General features: G+C 44.7%; 2 protein-coding genes and 1 long non-coding RNA gene across 3 annotated transcripts; all 3 read left to right on the forward strand.

Annotated features, from left to right (window-relative positions):
• The first annotated feature begins 8275 nt into the window (after positions 1–8275).
• LOC123144199 (uncharacterized) lies at positions 8276–9490 on the forward strand. The gene is made up of 2 exons (XR_006471335.1): positions 8276–8690; positions 9105–9490. It is a non-coding gene; the product is annotated as an uncharacterized lncRNA (long non-coding RNA).
• Positions 9491–14946: 5456 nt separating this feature from the next.
• On the forward strand, positions 14947–16294 carry LOC123144198 (chlorophyll a-b binding protein 8, chloroplastic). The gene is made up of 3 exons (XM_044563250.1): positions 14947–15234; positions 15330–15391; positions 15478–16294. Exons 1-3 carry the CDS (start codon positions 15106–15108, stop codon positions 16094–16096), a joined length of 810 nt encoding a protein of 269 aa, XP_044419185.1. The 5' UTR covers positions 14947–15105; the 3' UTR covers positions 16097–16294.
• A 402-nt stretch (positions 16295–16696) lies between these two features.
• On the forward strand, positions 16697–19592 carry LOC123144197 (serine/threonine-protein kinase Nek8). Its single transcript, XM_044563249.1, has 4 exons — positions 16697–17067; positions 17688–17904; positions 17985–18297; positions 18818–19592. Exons 1-4 carry the CDS (start codon positions 16748–16750, stop codon positions 19300–19302), a joined length of 1335 nt encoding a protein of 444 aa, XP_044419184.1. The 5' UTR covers positions 16697–16747; the 3' UTR covers positions 19303–19592.
• The last annotated feature ends 990 nt before the right edge of the window (positions 19593–20582 follow it).

Here is a 20582-nt window from a genome sequence, read left to right on the forward strand (position 1 = left end):
GCATATCCCGGTACACCGCCAGAGGCATTCATATAGATTCATACTTTGTTCTAGTATCGAGTTGTAATCATTGAGTTGTAAATAAATAGAAGTGTGATGATCATCATTTTCTAGAGCATTGTCCCAAGTGAGGAATAAAAAAAAGAGAAAGGCCATAAAAAAGAGAAGGCCCAAAAAAATGAGAGAAAAAGAGAGAAGGGACAATGTTACTATCCTTTTACCACACTTGCGCTTTAAAGTAGCACCATAATCTTCATGATAGAGAGTCTCTTGTTTTGTCACTTTCATATACTAGTGGGAATTTTTCATTATAGAACTTGGCTTGTATATTCCAACAATGGGCCTCCTCAAGTGCCCTAGGTCTTCGTGAGCAAGCAAGTTGGATGCACACCCACTTAGTTTTTTTTGTTGAGCTTTCATATATTTATAGCTCTAGTGCATCCGTTGCATGGCAATCCCTACTCCTTGCATTAACATCAATCGATGGGCATCTCCATAGCTCATTGATTAGCCTCGTTGATGTGAGACTTTCTCCTTTTTTGTCTTCTCCACATAACCCCCATCATCATATTCTATTCCATCCATAGTGCTATATCCATGGCTCACGCTCATGTATTGCGTGAAGGTTTATAAAGTTTGAGATTACTAAAGTACGAAACAATTGCTTGGCTTGTCATCGGGGTTGTGCATGATGAGAGCATTCTTGTGTGACGAAAATGGAGCATGACTAAACTATATGATTTTGTAGGGATGAACTTTCTTTGGCCATGTTATTTTGAGAGTGAAAGATCGTGGATGTCGCCTAGAGGGGGGGGGGGTGAATAGGCGCTTTAAAATAATTACGGTTTAGGCTTGAACAAATGCGGAATAAACCTAGCGGTTAATTTGACAAGCACAAAACCTACAACAACTAGGCTCACCTATGTGCACCAACAACTTATGCTAAGCAAGATAAACAACTAAGTGATAGCAAGATATATGACAAGAAACAATATGGCTATCACAAAGTAAAGTGCATAAGTAAGGGTTCAGGTAAGAGATAACCGAGGCACGCGGAGACGACGATGTATCCCGAAGTTCACACCCTTGCGGATGCTAATCTCCGTTTGGAGCGGTGTGGAGGCACAATGCTCCCCAAGAAGCCACTAGGGCCACCGTAATCTCCTCACGCCCTCGCACAATGCAAGATGCCGTGATTCCACTAAGGGACCCTTGAGGGCGGTCACCGAACCCGTACAAATGGCAACCCTTGGGGGCGGTCACCGAACCCGTACACTTTGGCAACCCTTGGGGGCGGTCACCGGTACCCGTCAAATTGCTCGGGGCGATCTCCACAACCTAATTGGAGACCCCGACGCTTGCCCGGAGCTTTACACCACAATGATTGAGCTCCGAACACCACCAACCGTCTAGGGCGCCCAAGCACCCAAGAGGAACAAGCTCAAGGGCACCAAGCACCCAAGAGTAATAAGCTTCTCAACTTGTAACTTCCACGTATCACCGTGGAGAACTCAAACCGATGCACCAAATGCAATGGCAAGGGCACACGGAGTGCCCAAGTCCTTCTCTCTCAAATCCCACCGAAGCAACTAATGCTAGGGAGGAAAAAGAGAGGAAGAACAAGAAGGAGAACACCAAGAACTCCAAGATCTAGATCCAAGGGGTTCCCCTCACAAAGAGGAGAAAGTGATTGGTGGAAATGTGGATCTAGATCTCCTCTCTCTTTTCCCTCAAAAACTAGCAAGAATCCATGGAGGGATTGAGAGTTAGCAAGCTCGAAGAAGGTCAACAATGGGGGAAGAACACGAGCTCAAAATATTAGATTCGTTGGGGAAGAAGACCTCCTTATATAGTGGGGGGAACAATCCAACCGTTACCCCCACTTCAGCCCCGCAGAGAGCGGTACTACCGCTTGCCCCTATAAGCGGTACTACCGCTCCCCCTCGCGGTACTGCCGCTGGGCCCAGAGCGGTACTACCGCGGTGGCAGGGCGGTACTACCGCATACGAGCGGTACTACGGCCCCCACTGCCGCGGCTAGTACCGTAAAACCCGACACGAAAAAGACCCCTCGAATCGAGGCGGTACTAGTACGAGACCGTAGCGGTACTACGGCTGGGGCCACCAGCGGTACTACCGCTCTGGAGCGGTACTACCGCTCTAGAGCGGTACTACCGCTTGTAGCACCCAAGCGGTACTACCACTCCGGCCCGCGGTACTACCGCTAGGAAACCAAAACTGCCATAACTTCTGCATACGAGCTCCGAATTGAGCAAACTCAAGCTTGTTGGATTGAGAAAGACGAGTAGCATCAAAACAGCGACTGGTTATAGTAAGAAGAGGCAGGGGAGGTATGCCAACAAATAAAGGAGTGAAACCTCCAACCGAGAAGAACCGGCATAACCTCCAACATCGAAAACATCATAGAAGATGCGAGTGAACTCCGTTTTCGATGAACTCGAGCTTGTCATCAAGATGACCATAAGCTCCAAAACTCACAAAGAGAAGAACCAAACAAGAACCAACAAAGATGATGCAAGGATGCAATGGTTTGAGCTCTCTATGAATGATACGATCAAGCTACTCATCGAGAGCCCCCCTTGATAGTACGGCAATCGATCCTATAACCCGGTCTCCCAACTACCATCATGAGACCGGTAAAATAGAAAACCTATCAAGAGCAAACCTTTGCCTTGCACATGGTCCACTTGAGCTAGATGATGACGATCTTGACTCCCTCAAGTTGGACCACCTTTCTTGGTTGTGTTGGCTCGATGAAGACTAGTTGATTGCTCCCCCATACTCCACTATGGGTGAGCCACTCTTCCGCACATCTTCACAAGTCCATTGTCACCACAATGGACGGCAAGCTTCAAGCATTTGATCTCTTCATGATGCTTCACTTGAACTTGCACACCGCAACATCTTCACAAGTCCATTGTCGCCACAATGGACGGCAAGCTTCAAGCATTTGATCTCTTCATGATGCTTCACTTGAACTTGCACACCGCAACCTAACCCCACAAAGAACTCTCACGAAGATCATGGGTTAGTACACAAAGCGTAATTGACAATGCTTACCACACCATGGGATCGCTTGATCCCTCTCGGTACGTCTTGTGCGCTTTGTGTGTTGATCAACTTGATTCACTCTTGACTTAGTCTTGTTGACTCTTTCCAACTCTCTTCATTTGGATGATGTCTTGAAGGTAAACATGAATGATCACACAATCTTCTTCTTCAAGACATGCTTGCAATAAGCTCTACTCTCACATGACCAATCTTTGGATAATTCCTTAATAACACCTTGGTCACCACATAAACTCCTTGAAACCAACACATGGACTTCAAGAAATGCCTATGGACAAATCCTTCAAATATAACTCAAGGCAACCATTAGTCCATAGAGATTGTCATCAATTACCAAAACCAAACATGGGGGCACCGCATGTTCTTAAAGATAATAGTGTTGGAACAACCTCTTCAATCCTAGGTGATATGAGATCATCCCTAGGAGCGTCTTGGATGTCTTCATCTGTAGAAAGCACATTTGTCGGCGAGGATAGGAAACTGACTGACGTAGCTGAACTGCTCATAATAGCTGTATTGACGGTTGCCGTATTGGAATTTTGTGCAAGGGCTACAACTACAACTTCCATCGATGATGCGGGCCTGGGCTTTATCTTGATCATTGTGGCTTTGGGTGGACACTTTTTCCTACCCGCAGTCTTCTTGTATTGCCTGAGTTACACACACACCAAAAAAGAAAGTTAATAAAAGAAAAGGTACAGAAAAGACCTGGCAAAAAACAACGGACTGCCATGAGACCTTAAAAAAGATGCCAACATGACAATAATAATTTTTAAATGCCATGACCTTCCTATTAAAAGTTCCATGTAGGGATTATTAAATCTGTCAATCTGACAAAGCATATTAAAAATGCTAGGATAAAGCATTAATAAAAGAGCCAAAACCATGAACTATAGAAAAAGCCCTGACAAAAGCTACTACAAAAAAGTGCAGTGTCAAGTATGGATAGATGAAAAAAGTCTCGATGACATGAAAAATGCCATGACACTGTGAATAAAAATGCCATGTATGAATAGATAAAACTGCCATGACACTGCAAATAAAAATGCCATGACTGGATGACTAAATTTCGTACCTCTTCAAAACACCCCTCCTATCTTGGAGAATAACAGGGTCCCCCTTTTTGACTCTACTAGATGAGGAGAAGTACGAGTAGCGGTACCAATAGGCTCATGGGCAGGCAACAACTCAGTAGGTTGAAAACTTAATAATTGGGGAGATGAGCGGGTAGGTGTTGACACAACCTTGGATTTGGTGGCTTTACTAACAGCAGTAGCCTCACTAGGACAGAAACAACCACACAATAACAAAACATACAAACAGAGATGGCTGAGCATCAACCTCTACTTGTACAGAACGGCGGAAGATAACGATGTTATGAAAAAAAAGGTTTACTCATAAAGAAAAAAAAGCACACACCTCCTCCTGGCTACAATGGGATCAACCCTCGCCTTCTTAAGCATGACATCAACGCCATCACCAACACCCTCCATGGCCCTCTTCGAAAGAGCAACAACGCTGCCTCCGCTTCCACCAGCACCACCAATGACCTTTGCCTCATGCTTATCTCCTACCTTGTCAATTCCAGTGTCTTGCCCATCGGCGCCTACTTCAGTTCCATCCTGCCCACCACCATCTTCCTCACTTGGCTTGTCCATATCTACATCTACGCCAGCACCGGCCTCAACAGCCTCATCATGATCCTCACCGTGCCCCGAGTCAGAGTCGCCATCAAATAGATTCTCCTGGGTGTCGCTAGTCGCCTGTGAGCTATTGTACTCGAATCGGCCATGGACACCAATCGGTATTGACGCACCAGCTGCAGCAACATTACGGAAAAGCCGGCCAACCTCATCACTTTCACCCTCAGACAAGCCTGTCCAACCCTGAACTAGTTTCCCAAGAATGTTGGTCATGCCAGACGCAAACTCACCAATGAGATTTTTGACTTTACTCCTGGTCTGCAAAAACAACCAAGGAAAAAAAGAAGGATGCCACTCAGCATAGCACGACGCTTCTAGTTCCATATAGCTCACAATTTCGTACGTCGAAAAAACATGCTGGTCATGACAACACCGATAGAAAAAAAATCATGGCAATAGAAAAAACACTAAGAAACTTACCCGAGGAGGGCAAGATGGGCTCACATTCACATCCATCCACTTGTTGAAATTTGCTGCACCGCCAAAAAGACTGAGGTTGATAGCATGCTTTGAGGCAAACTGCAACAAAATGACACGTAACTAACACCAAAACATTGCATAAACAGAAATGCCATCTATTGAAAAAATGCCATGTAGATTAAAGAATGCCACCCAACATATATGAAAAATGCCATCCAACATATAAAAAAATGCCATCTAGCATATATGAAAATGCCATCTAAGCATGAAAACATTGCCATGATGACAAAAATAAAAAAATGCCAACTAATGTGTAACAAAAAATGCCATCCAAGGTGTGAACACAAAGCCATCCATCAAAAAAAATGAAAAAAGCAACCCAACATGTGTAAGAAAACCAAAAATGCCATCTAAACACATATATATTTGTCATACTGACAAAAATAAAAATGTCATTTAATCTACATAAAAAATGCCACTCAAGGTATGAAAAAATGCCATCAAACAAATATGAAAGATGCCATCCAGGAGAGGGTGGGTATGCCAGAAAAATGCCCCCAAGGCGGTAAGTGAAAAAATGGCACAACCAAAAATGAAGTAACACCTAACTTTCCAAAGGATCCATCTGACTTCTTGTCTGTCATGAGAACGGCTTTGATGGTCTGGTCAGACCATGCAACTACAACCGCCATAAAAAATTATGATACGATCATGAGAGTATTACAAAAATGCCAAGAAAGACTGGCATTGCAGTTATAATGCAAAAATGCCATCCAGAGTATAATCGTAAACCACCGTCAAGAATTGTGATGGTAGCAATAACGTTTTAAGAATGCCATAAAAAAAGCTACATATGCCACTATGATGTGAAAATGCCAACTAGTACATGATTAAAACATATACACTGCCATTTAACTACCATTACAGATGCCACATCAACAAAAGGTTCAAATGCCATACAAACTACAGCCAAAAACTACCATCAAAATATAAAAAATGATCCTAGCATAAAACATGCAAACAACCATGTAAAACTACCAATGCCATTAAGGTGTGAAAAATGCCACTCAAGAAGGGGCATAAATGCCATCAAAATGTAACACATACAGAAAAAAGACATTTAGTGGCGACAAAGTGAGAAATATAGTGTTAACGGACGACAAAAGATTTGATGATCACCGTTGTTCGGAAATAAGGAATACCTCGTTGGGGGATTATTGACGCCATGACACCCCCTGCCTGAGATATTCATGAAATCATCAATGCCATTGTTCAAATCCTCTTTGGCCATCTTACAAAATCGAAAACCTGAAATAAAATATGGACAACAACAACACATGACCACGTCAGGCAGGTGAACGCATACAGAAAAAATAATTTAAACAAGATGGGTACGCACATGTCACCTACCCCCCCCCCCCCCCCCCCTAAAAAGAACCAATCTAAGGATACACATGGCATTCCCCCAAATAAAATCTTAACCACATGGCACTTTGCATCCAAAAAGAACCACCATCTACACACGCATGATAGTTTCCCTCAAATATAGAAAAACTCTATGCATGCATATCCCCCCTAAAAGACCTACTCTAAGGACACACATGACATTTTCCCCCAAAAGAACAATCCCAAAATAAACCACATGGCAGTTTTAATCCAAAATTGCCACCATCTAGAAACAAAAATGGCAGTTCCCATAAAAAGATCAGAAACAACTATGACCCCCCGAAAAACAAACACACTCTAATTACACGCATGTCATTTCTCGTCAAAAACAACACCCCAAATCAACCACAAAGCAATTATAATACAAAAAACTACCATCTACAAAAGCACACATGACAGTTTCTCTCTACCCAACAACCATCTACAACACAGATGACCCCCCCCCCCCCCAAACAATCCCTCTTGTAAACCACATGACAATTTTCATCCCAAAAAACATCGTCTACAAAACACACACATGGCAGTTCCCCCTCACCTCCCCACCAACAACAAAAACCTCTCTACACACATGCACCTAACCACCTTAAAAAGACCCACTATAAGGACGTACATGACATTTTTCACCAAACTATAAAATCACATGGCATTTTCCCCTCAACCCCACACATATCCTCCACTAACACATATGGAAGTTTCCATCATCAAATCCCAACACTAAACTACACAAAAAAGGACATACATGACATTTTTCACCAAACTATAAAAATCCAATTATAAACATAATCATATGGCATTTCCCCTTCAACCCCCCACATATCCTCAACTAACACACATGGCAGTTTCCACCATCAAATCCCTACACTAAACTACACAAAAGGCACCAAACTGGTCAACCAAAACAGATCTACGACGAAAAATCACCCAAAACTGCCACCCAAAAAAACGAAGGCAAATACGGCGCCACAGAACACCGTCCGTCGCCGATGTCGAAGTAATGGCAACTGCGGCCGTTGCTGCCGCACCACACACGTCTGGCGCAACCCGGCAGACCACGTGGGATGCGCGTGCTCAAACCCTAGCCCTGATAGCAAGCCCACCACACCACCTTCTCCATCCCTTCCCACCATTGCCCATCGACAGCTCTAACTACTCCAGTCGCCTCCTCGCGACTACCTCAAGCAAACAACCATAGGGCACGAAACACTCGCGCGCGACGACCAGTGATCTAGAACACGTACCTCAATGGCTACCAATAATGCCGCCCGTGGTGGATGAAGCCCTCGCCGTCGACGAGCGGCTGGGCTTGGTGGGAAAAGCGTCGTCCGTTCACCGGAAATCGCTGCGGTGAGAGGGGGCGATGAGGAAGGGAGAAGATGGGTGGGGGGTGGGATGAAACTGACTAATGGAGTGAATTGGGGGGGGGGGGTGAGGGGTTAACTGCACTTTTTAGTTCGCTCGTGGCCATGTTGGAGCGAACAGCTCAGGCAGTCTAATGTGGCACCTGCCTATGCTTGAAGATTCGTGCGCACGAAACTTGTGGTTTGATGGGTGTTCGCTGGCTGTTGGCTCCTGGCTGACGTAGGCCAGTTAAGATTTCCGTTTCTTTAACACCGTGTAGTCATTATCGAGCTTTGTCAAGCTATCAACGAGCTCGGAGTCTGAACTCTGAACTCAGGCAGGCGAAATTGAACTGACTTTCCCTCTTTTCTTTCTTTCTTTCTTTCTCCCACCTCTCCTCGCGCCGCCGCCGGCAACTAGGCTCTGACGGCACCTTCTCTCTCAGTTCTCCTCCTTCTCATCCGCTCTACAGGACTGGCTTGGGGTGGAGGTTTGCCTTTGCCCGGCCCCGGGCTCGGATTGATCTGGTTACGGACCCTACTTCTTTTCTTCGCTGTGAGCACTGTGTTCCCAATCTCTCCTTCCGGGACTGATACCCCAATCTAGGGCACCCCTGAGTACCTGACCACCCCAAGCCTCTTACATCGATTCCCCGCTGTCTTCACCCGGTCCGTGATCTTGGATATTGGCTGAGGTATGAGCCTTTTCTCATCCAGTGATTTTAGTTAAACCCCATTGACCTCCACAAATTCGGGGGCGTGCAGGCGCACACTCTAGATCTGCCCCTGTCACATCACGCCATTGCATTGTGGCACCATTTAAGGGCACGGGGATGATAATAAGCTTTAAAACTTGTTTACTTGTCTAATCGTAGCTGTGCTGCCATGCCATTCTTAGGCGTCATAATTTGCGTGGCTCCCGTTAAGGAGTCTTGGCTCTCTCTGGAACATGGCAGGTCCATTGTCATTCTGAGTGCATCAGCCATGTGTTTTTTTTTTCTAGCATTGAATGCATCGGATATGTTAATATCATGCTATTCCATAACCTTCATCTGGTAAAGTTACAGGAGGCAGCTACTGATGTCAGTAATTTCGTGTTGAATTTTCAGGGAAGTGTGTGTGGTACTTTTATGGTTGGCCAAATGCAGATATCTTGGCCATCCACGATTGTAGAGCTCATCTTGGGCCTGCTATGGCACCTTGTCCACCTGTTGGTCAGCCTCTTTGATTTGTGGTCGCATCTGAGTGATAATCTAGAATGCTATCTTATTTCGTCTGAGTTGCTGCCCAAGTACCGAGATCTTCATTTTGAGAGACTTAATTACGTGGGCGTTGTAGTAGATAGCAGAGAAGCAAATGATGTTTTGAAGATCAAGCAACTTTTACGGTGGTTATCAACTATCGGCGTTAAGTATGTAGTTCTCTATGATATTGAAGGTGTGCTTATGAACATTTGCTTTACATGCTTACTTGTTTGAGTACACATGATCTTATTCTTTTCAAGTCTTCTTGGCCTATCCTTACCTGAGCATAGAACTCTTTCTTTCTCAATATAATGTGGCAGAGTGCTTGCCTTTGACGGTGAGAAAAGAACAAGAAAAAACGAGAGTACTAGCAATATGCGGTATTAATAACTGTGAGTCCTGCTGTATTTTAACGGTTTGCCCTTCAAGTCATCTTCCATAAATCTGTGCCGTGGGAAAAACAGCCTTCAAATTTTATGTATTTTGCATGAAACTACTTTGAAACTCCGCCTATGTTGCCCAGGTAAAGGAGGAGGGTTGTGATAGGCTTGGCGAGCCAACATAAAAACTCAACCATTCTGATGGAGATGAAACCCAAAAGAACATCTTTGGGGCATAACTCTCTTAGCGACGTGCCATATCGGGACCCGGGTGTGGTGTTAAATGGGTAAGGGCCAGGCCGTCACTCCCTTGGTGGCGCGCCGTACCTTGATCTGGATACTGTGATAAGTGAGCAAGGATCAGGTTGTTGCATCCCTAGTGGCGCTCTACATCGATGCTCGGGTGTAGTGAAAAATGAGCAAGGGTCTTCGCATTTGATTCAACGAGTGTGAAGGGTAAGAAAGCTAGCCGAGCCAACTAGGATCCACTTAGGTCGCTGGAACGTAGGGCCTCTGACCGGTAAGTTACAGGAGTTTGTTGATACAACGGTGGGGAGAGGCATTGTTATCCTTTTTGTCCAAGAAACCGAATGGAAGGGACATAAGACGAAGGAGGTGGAGGATATCGGCTTCAAGCTGTGGTACACGGGGACAACTACAAACAAGTATGGAGTAGGCATCTTGATCAACATGACAACAAGGGCCTCAAGTCTGGAGTGGTAGATGTCAAGAGGCAAGGGGACTGGGTTATCTTGGTCATGCTGGTCGTTGGGGACTTAGTTCTCAATGTTATCAGAGTGTATGCCCCAGAGCAATGAGCACCAAGAGGGAGTTCTGGGAAGGCCTGGAGGACATGGTTAGGAGTGGGTCTATTGGCGAGAAGCTCTTAATATGAGGAGACCTCAATGGCCATGTGGGTACATCTAACACAGGTTTTGAAGGGGTGCACGGGGGCTTTGGTTATGGTAGCAGGAATCAAGGAGAGAATGTCTTAAACTTTGTTTTAGCCTACGACATGATCGTAGCAAGACCCTCTTTAAAAAGAGAGAATCCCTTCTACTGACTTTTAGTAGTGGTTAACACTAGCCATATTGATTTTGTCCTCTCGAGCAGAGAAGACAAACATGCTTGCCTAGATTGTAAGGCCCTCAACATAAACTTCTGGTAGCGGCCTTTCGCTTCCAGATACGTGTCCAGCAAGATAAGCATGCCAAAATCGCTAGAACGAAGTGATGGAAGCTCAAGAGGGAGGCAGCTCAGGCTTTCAAGGAGAAGTTTATTAAGGAGGGCTCTTGGGAGAAAGGAGATGATGCAAATAATATGTGAAGTCAAAGCGAAGCTAAAGACACTTGATGGTGGAACGATGATTTCCGGAAGGCTATCAAGGAGAAGAAAGACTGTTTCAGACGCCTATACCTGGATAGGAGTCCAGACAACATAGAGAAGTATAAGGTGGCAAAGAAAACTGCAAAGCAAGCTGTGAGCGAAGCAAGGGGTGGAGCGTATGAGGACCTCTACCAGCGTTTAAACATGAGGGAAGGCGAAAGGGAAATCTATAAGATGGCCAGAGAGGAAGATGAGAGATGTCAACCAAGTCAAATGCATCAAGGATGGAGCAAATTGACTCCTGGTGAAGGACGAGGAGATCAAGAATAAATGATGAGAGTACTTTAACAAATTGTTCAATGGAGAGAATGAGAACTTTGTCATTGAGCTGGGCAACTCCTTTGATCATACCAACAGACATTTTGTGCAATGAATGCAAGAGTCTGAGGTTAGGGAGGCTTTAAAAAGGATGAAGTAAGGTGAGGCAACGGGTCCTAATTGCCCAATTGAGGTGTGGAGATGCCTTGGAGACATAGTGACAGTATGACTAACTAAGCTTTTCAACCTCATTTTCGGACAAACAAGATGGCCGAAGAATGATGAAGAGTACATTAGTACCAATCTTCAAGAATAAGAGAAAAGTTCAAAGTTGTACTAATTATTGTGGAATTAAGCTAATGAGCCATACAATGAAGCTATGGGAGAGAGTGTCATTGAGCAACGTTTAAGAAGAATAACAAGCGTGACCAAAAATCAGTTTTGTTTCATGCCTGGGAGGTTGACCATGGAAGTTATTTTCTTGGTACGACAATTTATGGAGAGATAGAGGTAGCAAAAGAAGGACCTCATATGGTGTTCATTGACTTGGAGAAGGCCTGTGATAAGATACCACGGAATGCCATCTGGTGGGCCTTGGAGAAACACAAATTACTTTCCTCATCAAGGACATGTACGATAATGTTGTGACAAGTGCTCGAACAAGTGATGGAGACACTGATGACTTTCCAATTAAAACATGACTGCACCAAGGGTCAGCTTTGAGCCCGTATCTTTTTTGCTTTGGTGAGGTCACAAGGGATATACAAGGAGATATCCCATGGTGTATGCTCTTTGTGGATGATGTGGTGCTAGTCGATGATAGTGGGACGAGGATTAATAGACAGTTAGAGTTGTAGAGACAGGCTTTGGAACTGAATATTAGGCTTAGTAGAACTAAAACTGAGTACATGAGGTGCAGTTTCAGTACTACTAGGCACGAGGAGGAGGAGGTTAGCCTTGATGGGCACATGGTACGTTAGAAGGACACCTTTCCATTATCGGGGTCCATGCTACAGAAGGATGGTGATATTGATGAAGATGTGAGCCATCGAATCAAACCTGGATGGATGAAGTGACGCCAAGCTTCAGGCGTCCTATGTGACAAGAGAGTGCTACAAAAACTAAAAGGCAGGTTCTATAGGACGGCGATTCGACCCGTGGTGTTGTACGGCGCAAACTGTTGGCCAACTAAAAGGCGGCATGACCAATAGTTAGGTGTAGCAGAGATGTGCATGCTGAGATGGATGTTTGGCCACACAAGAAAGGATTGGGTCCAGAATGTTGATATACGTCATAGAGTTGGGGTAGCACCAATCGAAGAGAAACTTGTCCAACATCGTATGAGATGGTTTGGGTATATACAACGTAGGCCTCCAGAAGCACCGCCACATAGCGGAAGGATAAAGCATGCTGATAATGTCAAGAGAGGTTGGGGTAGACCAAACTTGACATGGAGGAGTCCGTTAAGAGAAACTTGAAGGGCTGAAATATCACCAAATAATTAGTTATGGACAGGGGTGCGTGAAAGTTAGCTATCCACGTGCCAGAACCATGACTAGGTTTCGAGATCTTATGGGTTTCAACTCTAGCCTACCCCAACTTTTTTGAAATTGAAAGGCTTTGTTGTTGTTGTTGTGCATGAACTACTTTGGACAATTTGAGTTGTGCATCAGATACTGAAAGGAGAAAATAACTAAACCTGAACCTTTTTAACATCCAACTAAAAAGGAAAGGGAACATGTCTCCAAACATATCAGATCCTTTTGGTATAACTAAATAAGCCAAGATGAGTACATGTTCCAAACATTCGACTGTACTGCAGCAAAACTCTTTAGTTTTTACCTTTACCGTAGGTTACACAAAATGTTCTGTACTTGAAGTGTACAGGCATGTTAGCAAGATTCAGTTTGTAACATTTTGTACATGTTCCATAAGATGCTTACATAATAGGAACTGGCGAAATTGATCAATGCTCCATACTTTTTTTTGTTATATTTCTGCCAGCCCTGTCAAACAAATATACATAGAAATGTTTAGTGTCATTTCCAGTGGTTTGGAAATACACAAACGCACAAGTGTAATTAGAAACTGTGGACATCAGCTTAGCCATCAAGCTTAAACAGGAGAAACTAGAAGCTACATCAGGCAGAACTCAAGTTCGATGACTAAAATAACCAAATAGTTTGTATCAAGAAACCCCTCGGCAGAAACAAAGATGACAAGAAAAGGAAAACTACTAGAACATATCAAGCCGCAAATCCACACTTCCAAGGCAACATGCCTCAATGAAGTCTGTTCAGATGATTCAGGTTGTACTAGTATTTTAGCTTACCACTGCCACCAACATTGTCTTTGTATTCTTCAGTAATTTTTCCCATCACCACATCATTGACTTAATCCTATATATACTAGAGTTATAAAATCCGACAAAATCTTCCTCCAAAAAATCATACAATTTCTCATCCTCCATAACTCCGTACATACTACAGATAGACCAAATGATCTTGACATCCTCCCGTGCCGCCAATTTCCAACAAAATCCATCAACCTGTCACAGTCTGAATGGTTGATTACATGTCCCAAAGGGTAATGTTTGGATTTTGTGACCAAAGTGTACCGTATACATTGTTTGCCCATGATTTTTTTAAATCTATTTTTGGACAGTTACCAACATTTTGGCATGCCAATGCTCCTTTGCCAATTCCAGTTCAATTTTTAGCCAATGTTGGCCAACACATGGGGAAGCAAAATCTCAAAATAAAAATAAAATTGGCTAGCCAGCCAATGTTTGGCAGGGCAACCTTAGGCATGAAGCAAACACACCAAAGTGTTTGTGCCTCTAATTTGCAAAGACACTCCATACCAAGTTCTGATATCTCTTTTTTTGGAGGCATTGCACTGCCATAGTTTTTCATGGGAATTTCTTGTATTAGTGGTCTTCATATCTGATTAAACAACAGTGCTATGCATAAGTATCAGAATCTGGTTCGTTTTTAGTAAATTGTATCATCACCTTAACTAACCATAACCTTTTGTCTATCAGGTAAATGAGAGGAGACAAGAAAGCCACCCATTTTGTTATGTAAAATGTGTACTTCTGGAGCGAGCTGAAGTTTATTAACTACAATATATAGTCTTGGCGGATACACTGTGCTTCCTTTTTGTTTGGATCAAATGGGTTACCTGTAGAACATACAGGTACAAACCTCATCCAACATATTTATCTTTTCATCAGAATGTAACAGACTGGCAGCACAGTGATTGTTTTGTGGAGAATTAAAGATCCAATTGTCTTTACCTTGTGAAAATTTACTTTGGTCTCGTGTTACCGCACACAATAGTAACCGCCAAAGATATATTTGTATTAATATATTGAAGAAATTTGATGATTTAGTAATCCGAAAGATCCCCTTATCCAGATGGTGATACATGATAGGCTCATATGGGCAACCATGATATCTCATATCCCACGGAATGCATACTCTCTAGCCAGACACAAAAATTGCAACTGTCTGCTGTCCACAAGCTGCTGAAAAATCTGAGCCAAGGGAATGCAGTTAAGCAGCCTCAGCTGCTGAGAGGCCAGGTGGCAGCCCCCTTATCCCAGCGCACCTGCCACATGGCGGGCTTCTACTGGGTCCACAGATGCCCTCATCCGCTGAGGCTCCACCTCACATCGGAATAAGATTTCCCTGGTCCCACCCCCGCCCAGCCTCAGGCGCACGTTCCTCTCTCCTTTTGTAGCAGTGGGTGAGTTTTGGAGCAAACACTTTCATCTCAGTCTGTACCACACACCACGCCTGCCTCATCTCTCGGAGCAGGAGGAGGAGCTTGCAGGAACAATGGCAGCCCAGGGTCTTCTCTCTGGGAGGCAGCTGCTGGGGAGGCCTCTGCAGTCCTCCATCTCCAGGTCGTCTTCCTCCCGGAAGTCCCCCTTCGTCGTCAGGGCATCGTCCAGCCCCCCTGCCAAGGTCAGTTCAACTCTGGCCATGACGCATGTTTTCTTCTGATCTGATGAGAGCTAGCTGGAGTTGTTGCTAACTTTCTTTTTCTTCTTCTCTTTCAGCAAAATGACAACAGGCAGCTGTGGTTCGCGTCCAAGCAGTCCCTCACCTACCTCGACGGCACGTAAGTCGCAGCGCAACATATTACACCTGGTGGCAGTGTGGCAAAGAGAATCTGATTTAGGAGGTGTTGGGTTTTGTGCTTTGCAGGCTGCCCGGTGACTTTGGTTTCGACCCCTTGGGGCTGTCCGACCCGGAGGGCACCGGCGGGTTCATCGAGCCCAGGTGGCTGGCCTACGGCGAGATCTTCAACGGCCGGACGGCGATGATGGGGGTGGTGGGCATGATCGCCCCGGAGGCCCTGGGCAAGGTGGGCCTGGTGCCCCCGGAGACGGCGATCCCGTGGTTCCAGGCAGGCGCGATCCCGCCGGCGGGCACCTACCAGTACTGGGCCGACCCATACACGCTCTTCGTGTTCGAGATGGCGCTCATCGGCTTCGCGGAGCACCGGCGGCTCCAGGACTGGTACAACCCGGGCTCCATGGGGAAGCAGTACTTCCTGGGCCTTGAGAAGTACCTCGGCGGCTCCGGCGACCCCGCCTACCCCGGCGGGCCCATCTTCAACCCGCTCGGGTTCGGGACCAAGAGCGAGAAGGAGATGAAGGAGCTCAAGCTCAAGGAGATCAAGAACGGCCGCCTCGCCATGCTCGCCTTCCTCGGCATGTCCCTGCAGGCCATCTTCACCGGCGTCGGGCCCTTCCAGAACCTCCTCGACCACCTCTCAGACCCCGTCAACAACAACATCCTCACCAGCCTCAAGTTCCACTAGGCGAAATCGATCCGATCCGATCCGAGCATCGTCGTCCTGTGCATGGTACCCGTCGTCGTGGGAAACGTGAGCGTGCGAGAGGTATATATGCGAGGGTGGGTGTAAAATGTAAATTTGTACGCGTGCTGCGTGCATGCTTGTAATATTTATATCGTGCTACGAAAATTAGTGCATTGCATCTCTCGTCATCTTCATCAACATCTGTGTCTTTCTTTCCCCGCTCCTCTTCTGGTTATCGTACGTGCAATTAGGCGGCTAGGTTTTGACGATAGTGGCCGTATCTTCTTTATAATTCTCATGAATAAAATGGTTATTTACAAATGAGAAATTTTAAAGCTACATGTGATTTTTCTGTCAAAATAAAGTGAATTGTTGCTGTATAAAACACAGAATTTTGGGAAAAGGTTTATCACAGGATGCAAACAAATCTGAGTGTTTTTTTAGAACTGCAAATCTGAGTGGCTGTGTTTTTTTTTTTTTGAGAATCCGGCTGCGGTTTCTTCTATGCTTACAGCGACGAAGTTCTTAAATCGGGCCGGGCCAAGAAACGCGTTGGAATAGGCCCAGCTTTTCACCGGTCCACGGTTAGATCCATCCGCGGCGACCCGTCGCCGTCTTCTTTCGTCTCTCTTCGACGGATGCCTTGCCCAGATGCTTCCCCTCCTCCGCTCCCGCCCCTCCGCTTCCCGCCTCCGCTGCCGCTTCCTCTCCGCCCTTGCAGCGGGCGGGACGCCTCCGCCGCCGCGGTCCGGCCTAGTGTACGGGTTCGGTGACAACAGCCACGGGGCCGTGGGCCAGCCTGCGCCGGCCGCGGACGTCTACGTCCCCACGCCCGTGCCCTCCCTCCCGTCGTCCGTCGATGCGGTCGCAGCCGGACACTACCACTCCCTCGCTGTATCCTCTGCCGGGGAGGTCTGGGCGTGGGGGCGCAACGAAGAGGGCCAGCTCGGCCGCGGGCTCCAGGCCCCGAGGTGATCTAACCCTCCTCCCCGTTTCCTCTGCCCTTCGAGGCGAATCAGTATATGAATTGAACTAAATGAGTCGGTTTCACTTACCTAAATCAATTTTACCCATTGCAATTTTACTGAAGTCTGCAGAGTATCATGATAGGGGTTATGTATGCCAGTATGAATTCATGCCAAAGCGATGAATTATTTATTCCAGTATGCAGCATCATTTCTTTCTGGCCCAGATAATGAGCAAGAGTGATGTGCTTATTCAGTACTACCAGCATAACAAAGATGCTGAAGAATGGCTCACATAACGTGGTCACTTCTTTATTGAAATATAATAACGTGGCCACTTGCTGATGTATGCCGCACGCGCACACCTTGCACTGCTTTCAGTTTTCATATTGAGTATATTCTGACCAGAGAATTCAAACCTTAACATGGAAAGCATACATCAACCAAACTGGTATGATGCACCCATATTTTTCTTGCCCATGCCAGCCTTAAATAAAATACTAGCCAATGGCATGAGTTAAAATTGTAGTTCAAAACCTCAACCGTTTGTTTGTGTTATTCATAGGTGTTATTTAACACTTACCAAGTGTATAGGTGCAATGTTTTACCATTCTGCTAAATGGCAGGAATACTTGGAGCAATCCAGAACAGGTGAGAGGATTGGAGAATGTTCAAGTTCGAGCTGTATCCGCTTCAGGTGTTGTTTCTGCAGCAATTGGGTGCGATGGCTCGTTATGGGTATGGGGGAGATCAAAGCGTGGCCAACTTGGGCTTGGCAAAGACATTGTGGAGGCCACAATGCCTTCTAGAGTGGAGGCCCTTGCTGGTTACGATGTTGTTAAGGTGATAACTTTTGCCCTGATATGAACTAATTGGATGCTGCTTACTAGTGAGGCAATGTTTTAATGAAGCGAAAATGGTAGGTATCATTTGGATGGGGGCATGCCATGGCACTGACAAAGGATGGAGGGCTGTTCGGTTGGGGTTTTTCAGAAAATGGAAGGTTAGGAGATATGGGTCAAAGTACCGAAGCACCTTCTCCACAAGAATACGTTGGGAAAACAAAGGATAACTATTCAAGTTCAATGTTGGAGGCTGTTGAAAAGATGGTTGCGGACAAAATTCGGAGCGAGGACAATATGCCCATCATCTGGGAACCTTCTCTTGTTCATGAAGTGACTCATCTTGACGTGTCTGATGTTTCCTGTGGGCTTGATCATTCCCTGATTCTCGGCTGTGAGTATTTCTTTTCACCTACAAAATTGAAGCTCTTATGCGCACTTGCTATGCATAATGTTTCTGCTGTACTTATTTATCTCTCTCTGAAGGTAGTAGTGTTTAATAAGACGTAGGGCATTGTTGCATCTGCAATATTTGTTTTTTTAGTATTCATAATGAGTTCAAACTTGGAAATAGCAGATTTATATTTTTCAGAAATGAATAGTAAATATATATTGCCAATTTGCATCAGGTTTTTCAAGGAACAGCATTCCTTCTGACTATTCTTATTTGATTCGTTCATTGTGTTAACATAGAAAACTAGGAGCTGGGCTGCTGTGAAAGCATAAAGTCTTGTGCATGTAGTATGACGGAGATTTTTTTAATGCATGAGCACCAAAACAGAGATATTATATTAGGAGTGCACAGCTTTGGACAAATGAACAACAATCATCTAAAACTGTACCTTTTGGGGGGTGTCGGAGTTTTCAGTTCCGTTATATTTATATTCCTCTCATGTGATTTACGTATTAACCAGCTAATGGCACTGTACTGAGTGGTGGAGACAACACTTATGGACAACTTGGTAGGAAGTCAGGCTGGGCCAAATTGCTTCCCGTCGACATAAGCTACATCCCATTCTCTGTGTCAGCGAGTGCTGGCCACTCACTTGCTCTGTGCCATATATCAACCAAAGGCACTGACAATGTTAAAACTGGTGTCCTATCATGGGGATGGAACTGCAGCTCCCAGCTTGGACGACCTGGTCAAGAGGATGCCCCAGCACTAGTCAACTATCTGGTTGGTGAGAACCCAATAACAGCTGCAGCTGGCCGTGTTCATTCCATTGTTCTCATGTCGAACGGAGATGTTTGGGCTTGGGGATCTGGACGAAATGGCAGACTAGGTTTGGGCAGTTCAATGGATGAGGCAGAGCCTTGTCTCGTCGATACCTTGGAAGGAGTAGAGGTCTTACAAGTCGCCACAGGCATGGACCATAATCTCATATTGGTTAAAGAATAGGCTGGGCTGCTTCTTTAGGGAAGGATATTGATTGTTGCAGTAGTCACTGGAACAGTTTTGCTATCAACTGGATGCGATCTTCAAACATAGTTATGAACTTATGATGCTAACTACTACTCACACGCTTTCAGAATTGTGTCTGTCACCTTTCACTTCCATGTAATGTTTCCCATGTATTTATGCTCGTCCATCATGGTAAATATTTGTGTTGGCATCATCTCTGGTGGTGATACTGGAGTTTGACGGTTTTTTTGGTCTTGAAGGAAAAATGTTGAGATAGTTCATGTGCATTCCCAGGCTTCCTCCTGTGCAATTCTGTAGCTTGTCTGTTTACATGTACATACTTTTAAATCCTGTTGCGAATGTTCTATTGCTAACATCTCGGCTCTCCAATGGACTAGTAAAAGTAGTACCGTTAGTTTGTAAAAAAAAATCTTATCATGTAATTGTTCTACATTCAAAAGCTTTAAGTAAGCAAACTCTTTGATATCCAGAAAATTGTGTAATAAGCTCTTTCCTACCATGAGAAAACATTTTTTACAAGGTGGTGTTGTATAGTGATAAATTTTGAACTTTGGTATCTTTTTTACATTGTTGTTGTTTGTGTAATTATTTCTGAACATACTGCCATAGCTAGTGATGTCCATCAAAATTTGAGAGCATAGCCATTAGCTCAATTCAAAGACCATGGAGATTTACTACTTGCCATGCATAGTACTCCCACCATTAATAAATACTTCCTCTGTCTCAAAATGTAGTGTCAAAAAATGTCTTACATTTTGAGACAAAGGGAGTATATTGCATAATTTTGACTGTCCAACTTAAGTTTTGACAAACAATAAGCAAATGATATGCATGCTACTTGACAAAACATCAATACATTTGCGTTTGTTTTCAATAGTGTTTTCTTTTCTAGTTGCAATTTGTAACTGCTAGCAATGTATACTTTTCTTGTTTGCGACGACTAGCAATGCATTTGAAAAACAAATTCATGATCAAACTTTAAACTTGACCAGTGAAAATGTGCTTGTACTTTTGAACAAAGGAGTAAACAAAGTGCAATCTGTATGCTCTAAAAAAGAAGTGACCTAAGTTTATTTTTTTGAGGAAAAAGTAACCTAAGTTTCTCATAGGGAAATAGGTGTTCTTGGCAACGATAAGGCCCAACAAGCCGGGTAGCGATCCCTACTTCAAAGCAGTCTCATCAGCCGTCCCCAACTTTCTGTTGGCACCACTGCCTGCCAAGTGTGCTGGTTGTTGGAGGTAAGTATCACCACCAA

The sequence above is a fragment of the Triticum aestivum genome, chromosome 6D, assembly GCF_018294505.1.
Source record: "Triticum aestivum cultivar Chinese Spring chromosome 6D, IWGSC CS RefSeq v2.1, whole genome shotgun sequence".
Taxonomy (NCBI): domain Eukaryota; kingdom Viridiplantae; phylum Streptophyta; class Magnoliopsida; order Poales; family Poaceae; genus Triticum; species Triticum aestivum.

Coding starts and splice junctions, on each gene's coding strand:
- LOC123144198 (XM_044563250.1), top strand. CDS start 15,106: ATGGCAGCCCAGGGTCTTCTCTCTGGGAGGCAGCTGCTGGGGAGGCCT. Junction 15,235..15,329: donor CGTCCAGCCCCCCTGCCAAG/GTCAGTTCAACT, acceptor CTTCTCTTTCAG/CAAAATGACAACAGGCAGCT. Junction 15,392..15,477: donor CTCACCTACCTCGACGGCAC/GTAAGTCGCAGC, acceptor TGTGCTTTGCAG/GCTGCCCGGTGACTTTGGTT.
- LOC123144197 (XM_044563249.1), top strand. CDS start 16,748: ATGCTTCCCCTCCTCCGCTCCCGCCCCTCCGCTTCCCGCCTCCGCTGC. Junction 17,068..17,687: donor CGCGGGCTCCAGGCCCCGAG/GTGATCTAACCC, acceptor GCTAAATGGCAG/GAATACTTGGAGCAATCCAG. Junction 18,298..18,817: donor TCATTCCCTGATTCTCGGCT/GTGAGTATTTCT, acceptor CGTATTAACCAG/CTAATGGCACTGTACTGAGT.